The sequence below is a fragment of the Coptis chinensis genome, chromosome 2 (assembly GCF_015680905.1).
Source record: "Coptis chinensis isolate HL-2020 chromosome 2, ASM1568090v1, whole genome shotgun sequence".
Classification (NCBI taxonomy): domain Eukaryota; kingdom Viridiplantae; phylum Streptophyta; class Magnoliopsida; order Ranunculales; family Ranunculaceae; genus Coptis; species Coptis chinensis.
The window spans coordinates 109,849,410-109,857,299 of NC_141457.1; the positions used below are offsets into that span (position 1 = coordinate 109,849,410).

The 7,890-nt window shown below is 36.8% G+C and overlaps 1 protein-coding gene across 1 annotated transcript; it reads left to right on the forward strand.

Annotated features, from left to right (window-relative positions):
- The first annotated feature begins 4,641 nt into the window (after positions 1-4,641).
- LOC147520486 (uncharacterized) lies at positions 4,642-7,402 on the forward strand. The gene is made up of 4 exons (XM_086594957.1): positions 4,642-5,430; positions 6,248-6,385; positions 6,500-6,641; positions 6,783-7,402. The coding sequence occupies exons 1-4, from the start codon at positions 4,946-4,948 to the stop codon at positions 6,954-6,956; spliced, it is 939 nt and encodes a 312-aa protein (XP_086451083.1). The 5' UTR covers positions 4,642-4,945; the 3' UTR covers positions 6,957-7,402.
- The last annotated feature ends 488 nt before the right edge of the window (positions 7,403-7,890 follow it).

The window sequence follows — 7,890 nt, forward strand, 5'->3', positions numbered from 1 at the left end:
GTCAACTCCAGCCCTCTAACTAGGAGGAACATAAGCTCTCTTTGATGTGCCAGAACTAGGTGTTGCGGTTTCAGAAGTGGGAGGTTTGTCGACAAAGCTTTCTGGTGGCTGAGCAAAATCCTTGAAAGGCAGTTCAGCAATCACCTCTCTTGCCACATGTCATGCAAACCATGAGAACAGCACCCCCGCCTTTCCCAAGATTTGACAGGAGATCTCCTGTAATTTTGCCTTCATCTGGTTTGCTACCTACAGGCAGGAAATCTCTTAAAATTTAAAACCAAATCTAGAATGATCTAAGGAAAGAAGAAAGTCGAATAGTGGTAATGAGGAAAACATACATACACAGCAAACATTTCTCACCTTTAATGGTTTTGACTTGCCATACCAACCACCAATAGGGTTGGCAGCAGCTAAAATTGATGTTCGAGCATATAATGTCGTATGTATTCCCGCTTTTGTAATACTTATGGTCTGTTGTGTAAAAGAGATCAGACAATTAGAGAAAACTTTCTGGCCCCTCGAAAGCTGAAGTCTAAATAATAGATGGTTACCTGATCTTTCACATCCATTTTATCAAATTCATCTATGCAACATATTCCATTATCAGCAAGCATTAGAGCACCAGCATAAGGAAAACAAAAAGTTCACTCATATCAGGACCAAACAAACGAGTAATTGAAGGGAAATAAGCCAACCTGAGCATCCCCACAGAATATAAACCGACCAGTATGATCCTTGGATGTTATACCATTATCAAATGTTGCTTTGTTAATGATCCTTCCAGTGCTGAAATTCATCACCTGGAATCAATCTTATTGAACAATCAAGGCGAAAAGTATGCAATTAAAACCTCTATAATGTTAAACAGGATAGAGAGAACAATTCAATTAATCTTCCCTGTAGCATAAAAAGTTTTGATTTGCTTGGTTCTGAAGTATGTTTTGGAGCCATTTTGAAAACCTTGACTTTCTACCAAACCACCACTAACAAAGATGGAGAACAAAGTATACTCTCTCTCTCTCTCTCTCTCTCTCCTCTTTTTGATAGTATGATATGAGATACATACATGCATATGGCACTATGAATTAAGGAATACATTCCAACTAGTCAACTACTAAAGGACAGGAAGTGACTGGCTATTTACAGATTAACCTTATATACGGAAAAACAAAAAGAAATAAGAAATCATGAGCATACAAGAGATATCCATTATATGCAGAAGTTAGGCAGTACTCATACTTACAGTGATTTCTCTATTTGCATTGGCAATTGAAAGGAAGTTGTTATTCACCTGCAGATTAAGATAGATGTCAAATAGCTGGACATCACTTCTGAAAAGCTGGAAAACCCTTTCAAAGTGGAAGCTCGGAAAATAACTTGAATATACGTAAGTAAAAAACATCAACATTAGTGTGTACTCACCGGGTGAAAGCAAATGCATAATTGAGAAGAAACCCCATATATTACTCGCATGCAATGGCCTTTCGATATCTCCCAAACTCTTACTGTTTTATCCATTGATGATGAAGCAATGTACTGATTGTTGGATGAAAAGTCAAAATATATACATAACTTAGCAACTTAGAATCACAAGATACAAAGAGAAAGAAATAATAAGCAAACACCAAATTCAGATCTCTAGTGCATTTTCTACTAAAGGAGTCATAATAACTACTAAAATATTAGTACGTCTATTGTCTACAACAATTAAAGCAACAAATATTATAACATTCAGTCTCATTACTAATATCTATTCCGAGAAGGAAGTTAAGACTGTGATTGCATCTCTTCATTAAATTTTTTAAAGCATACACAATAATACCAGAATACTTAACATGGTTTGTCTACCCTAATGAATCAATGATGCCTTACAAGGGGTAGAAGGGTATATTTTAGCTAACTGTTAGGCAGACAGTGATTCGCCTAGCTCTCATCAAAATTATTTCCCAAGTATTATATAAGCCATTTTTCTACCCCGGCCAAATTGCCACCTCCAGGCTTGACTCCAACACAATGAACTTCTTGTGGGATGATTCAGAAGACAATGTAGGGAGTGTGGGACTTTGTTCGTCTCTAGATATAAACTTAGTTAACATATTGTTAATAATAAAAAATGGCTTAGGGACGGTTTATAGTAGATTGTAATTTCCTCTGATTAGTTCCTAACCCTAGATCACTTTTTGAAAACAAAACAGAACATACAAACAAACAAACAAACCGATCCTCTAAAATATTCAAATAAAATTAAATAAAGGATTCCCAAATCACTAAAATACTACTTAGTGCAACCTGTGACATCTTTAGAATGGCCTCTCAACTCCTTGACGATTGAAGGTGGCTGGGAGACGCTGCAAACTGCTAAGGTTCCGTCAGATGCACCATATGCAAGTAAATCCGAACTCATGCGCCCAAACTTCAAGACCGAAAATAACACTATATTAGTTTGCATTGTTTGAAACAATAACTTGCATGTCACATATGATCCACCCTTAAGAAAAATCAACAATGAAATAATTAACAGTTTCCAAATCAATCAGAAAGGCACTTGAAGATTTACAGGTGTCAAAAATACAGTACATTCCCACAAAGGAATAAGCTTGTTCAACCTTCCGAAATAGACGATCAGAATCACTTAAACTTGAACTGAAACTTGTACGGTGACTAGAAACTTGGTTGAAGCCACGTAGATCCTGCATTGAGGGGCACAAAATTATTATATACATGACAGAGGAAAATACAACTGTTATCCACAGGTTCAAGGAAGACTAAAACAACATGTTAGTCAAAGTCTTTTCAATGAAGGATTCTGATGAAAACACACGTACACGTAACAATGCATACATACCCTGCTAGAGCTTCAACTTTCTCACCCCAAATCTGTGTCATATTGGAGTCGGGGTCAATGTCGGGACACAAAGGAAATTCCAGCGTACCCAGGCAACGCCCATTGGGTGATACAGGTAGAACTAGCCTTTATCACCCAATAGGGATGAAAAACTGGTGGTGGTGCTTCCCTAAAATCAGAACAATAAAGAAGGATAAGTAAGAAAGAAGAAAGGGGAGAGAGAGAAAAGAATGGGGATGAAAAACTGGTGGTGGTGCTGCCGGCAACAAAGCGCATTGAAGATAGGTTCCTGATCATGTGGGTAATTTGAAATTCTATAACGTTTTGGCGGGGTGTTCCATAATACAAATACCATTACTTGTTTTTTAGCTTAGATTTCTCATTTAAGGCGTTGACATTGTTTTATAGTTCTACTAGGTGGTTTTCATAATTACAGTTACGTATGTAAGTTCAGTAATGAAGGACAAATTTAGGTTGGGGCATGTGATACCCTGAGGATAGCCTTTTCAGGAAAACTTCACACCTATCATTTGTTTTGGGTGGGTGGGTGTTAGTGTTACATTGGACCGGTTGTCACTGGGTGTTTGTGATCTTCTGTAATACTGTACCATATGCGAAACTGCAAAAGATAAGGAATGAATTTACTGGGAGTTATCAATTTACTGATTTATTTGAATTTGAACAATCTATGCTTTTCTTCTATTTTTATTTTTGGTCTCTTAATGGTTGAATATAGAAAATTGTTTACTGTATGTTGGGCTACTTTGATGCGCAGGACTACGAAGCTTGAGGATGTTGTAACTGTGGATTTGATCCAAAGACTTCAAAACATGCCAATCAGAGCTTTTTAGTCAGAACTTTGGAGGGTGCTTGGGTCGAAATGTATTAATGAAATAGGTAGGAGGAAGGTAAAACTTCATTTGCAGACACTGCTTTCAATGTTTCCTACATATGAGGCACAGATAAGAAGAAGGAACTTAACCCAAGAATAACCATTTTTCTTTTTTACTGCATAATATTGGGCTGTATAGTGGAAACAAGAACGTAGTGGAGAGCCTAATATGGATATTCAACAATCTAGCTCATTGGGTTTGATAGTATTCAGATGTCTTAGTCAATATTAATGGTGTTTGTACATGTTCATTGTAATAATTCAAAATATAACAGTTTTATGAGTTTTCTCATTTATCAAAATTTGATTTATTTATTTATTTATTTTATTTTTATTCAGTTGGTATTCATCTTTATTATTTTGGTACGATTGATTTTAAATCAAAAGTAACATATTTCATCCAAATTTTGAATCAAAGGGGTACGACTGCACACAAGAAGAAATGTTGATTTAAATAAAAAAGTAAAATTATTGGGTGAGTGAAAAAAGAAGAAATTTTAAAAAAAAAAAAAAAAAGAAAAAAAAAACAAATTTTTTTTTCTATAAGTAAATCAGGTAGAATACTATCTAGAATTTAGTATGGGTTCTATAATTTATATTCAATAAATAACTTATTTTATTCAATAAATATTTTGAATAAGTCTAATAAAAAGAAAAATAATTTAGAAAGCTAAATATATTTAAAATTATTTTATTTATTTATTTTAAAATTAGAGTATTTTGATGGTGTCTAAAATTATCCTAAACAAAAGGTTTAGTATCAGAAAAAATAATCTAAGAAAAATTTCAGCAGAGAAAGATTTAGATTTACCAAAATATCAGTAGATCTAATGATTAGATTTTTGCCTGCGCCGCCTATAAACTGGGCTCTATTGCCCTTCCAATCCAAGCACGTGCATGCTCTGGTGAGCTGGATGAAATGTTGCAATATCCCCATCTTTCAGACTCCAGGTTCCAGGTTTCAGACTTCATTTTTGCATTTCCCTGTCATTAAAGACAAAACTGATTCAGACTCCAGGTTCCTTTGTGCCCCTTTTTCTCTCTCTTTCTGTCTGTGTTTGATACTTTGATGCATGTCCCTCCTCTCTGTCTAGAGAGACAGGGAAATACCTTTTTAGAGGGTTATCAGACACTGCCATTAATTGCTTACTACAAGTAGATCCTTTCTCCTGTTTTCTATACCCAAAAAGTTTATTTTCTTTACTGAAATGGGAACCTTGAATCCACAAGCCCCACCATACATGTCTAAATTTGATTATATCCCTTTTACTACTGTTGTCACAATCATCACTGACCCCAACAATTTCTACTCATTTACCATACCAAACACAACCTTTTGCTTGGATTCAACATGGTTTGTTAACTTACCAGAACCATATCTACTTTCATATCCGCCAAATGTCTCTGAAGCTGTTGTGGAAGAGAGCCAAAAGATGCTACTGGTGAACGAAGTGAAATCTGTAGATGAAAAGCTATTTGGACGCAAAGGTTACTTTAGGAGTAGAAATAACATCTGGAAAGAAGAGAAGAAGGTGCGTTGGGTGCCGAAGCTGGTGTCAAATGAAAAAAAGGAAGAGACAGTCATAGCAAAAAGTCTCAACTTGGAGCTGAAACTAGATGTTGAAAACAAAGCCATTGCTCGGGAGGGCAAAATGACTAGTGTCATGATCAAGAACATACCCAACAAATTCACGTATGAGTTTACTCAATTTGTCTGTTTTTCTTGTTTAATCTGTTGCACATTATGAAGGGATGGGAGAGATTGTTGTAGGGTTTGTGGTTAGTGTTGATGCGGTTAAAAAGGGCTACTGTCTTTTTCCTTCAAATGGATCGGATGGGTCTCTTTCTGTTTTTTTTGCTTTTGAAAATGTTTCGCCAGCTTTCTATCTGAGATCTCTTGGTTCCATTTTCCCTTTGAAGGTTAATATTTTTTGGTGTAATTTTTCTTTTGCTCAAATTCAAAACACTTGTGTTTTTTCATTTTTTATTTTGGTGTAAAGTTGGGATTGGGATGGGGAATGGGTTGGGAGGTTTGGATACTAAAACTAAAACAAACAAACAAACTATACAGCGTCAGCGATATATCAGTATTGTTGTCTGCTTTGTTTTAAATCTGCGCCATAACTCCATAAGCATGAACTTTTGGTTTCCTCAGTAGGCAGACGTTGCAGTCGCGCAGCTCACAACGTCAGTTTGAGAGTGTTGGCCTTTCTCACTTAATGAACTTCAGTTGTGAGCACTGGGAGTCTGGTCCGTCTTCTTCGTTCTCCTACTGATCGATCTGTGCTCGGGTCTTTTCTTGCATAAAAAGAAATTGGTGGCTCCCACATGAGAGGATATCTCAGACAAATCTAACGGTGTAGGTTTAGAGTGTGTTATAATACAAATAGATCGATCTTTTTATATCACGACTATTGTTAATTCAATTTGCGCAGCTTATTCAAAAATGTAATTGTTTTTTACTACATGTGTTCAATTTCTTCCAATTAAAATGTCTTTTTTTCTTGCAGGAGAGGAATGCTGTTGGAATTGTTGGATGGGCACTGCAAGCAAGAAAATAATAAGCTTCAATCTGAGTTACCAGCAGAGAAGGACCCGAACGATTCGTTGTCGGCGTTCGATTTCTTGTATCTTCCAATCGATTTCGCGTATGGGTTTTGTTCCATCTCTACGTGCCATGATGATGGATTATTATTATTATTCTGTTGGTATCAAAATTGTGTTTGGGTTGATGAAATTAAACTTATATTAAATGAGTGCAGGAGCAACTGCAACAAGGGCTATGCCTTCGTTAACTTCACCTGCCCGAGTGCAGCCTGGCGGTTGAGTCTCTCATGGCATAACAAGCAATGGGGCAGGTTTAGGTCCAAGAAAGTATGTGAGATTACTTACGCAAAACTACAGGTAATTAATTAATTAAGCTTCATTAAACTACATGCCGCGCAGCTTTATCCAAGCATGCATGATCTAATGTTTTTTTTTGTTGGACCTTCTCTGTTGTAATTTTCTTTGTTAAATTTGTTTGTCTGATTCTATTTTTAATAGGGCAAAGAGGCTTTGAAACACCACTTCCGGGGTACAGTTTTTCCTTGTGATGAAGAAGAATATCTCCCTGTGTGCTTCAGTCCACCCCGAGATGGCTCGGACCAAAAGGTTCAGCAAAGCACTGTTGGTAGTCTTTGTTCATCGTTTCCCGAGAATCGAAATCATGGCAATTGACAGACGGATCAGGCATTTGTTGATATGACGTGAAAAGGCAACTGGACATGTTGAGTAAAGTAACCAAATCTAGGGCCTTGTGTGGACTGTGATTTAGTGATTTTAGTCTTTGTAGCTGATGTGTTACTGTTGGTTGTGCGCTTTGTGTTGGGCAGTTGGGGTTGTACGTTTGTGTAAATGTAGTACTATGTTTGGTCGAGGGGCATGTAGTGTTGCGTTACATCCAGCACCCTTTTTTAGGGGAAAAAGGGGTGGACCTTACCACCTGAGTTTTAGGATGGGAGAGTGCCTTGAGCAGGTTGTAGAGTCGACCCTTAATCGATGCGCTGTGATGTTACTGGTAATCGATTGTATGTTGTGCGTTAAGTCTTTAAAGTTTCATTTGCTGCATTTGGAGTATGGTGTAATAGTAACATTGAGATATTAATCAATCACATATATGTGCTAGTCCATAGTAATCTTTCATTTTACATTATTTTGGGGAATGCTTAGATGCCTATTTTTGGGTATCCCTGAATCACGATGTTAGTAACCATTTCTAGTTATATATCCTCCCCAGCAGCATAAAATGTGAAGAGGCTACAATTAAAGTGTTGTACTGTGGCACCTAAGATCGCAGCTGAACAAGTATAGTTTGCACAAACTGCTAACGCGACAAAATGTTGATGCCAAATTAGACTCATTAAAGACATTTTTTTTAGTGTTGCAATAGCTTTAGTGTAGAAAAATTGTAACAATGTTGTCATTTTTGGGGGTCTAGCGAGCAAGTGTGAGGCTCATTTTGTGCTTTGAACAACCAAGCGGCTCTCTTTTTCTTCTTCTGCATGTTACTAGTTTTAATTTTAATTTGGTTGTCTAGATGACCGAAGTGCTTGAAAGTTGAAACATGCTGCGGCGGTGTGACCACAACATTCGTTCAGTATACGCACGACTT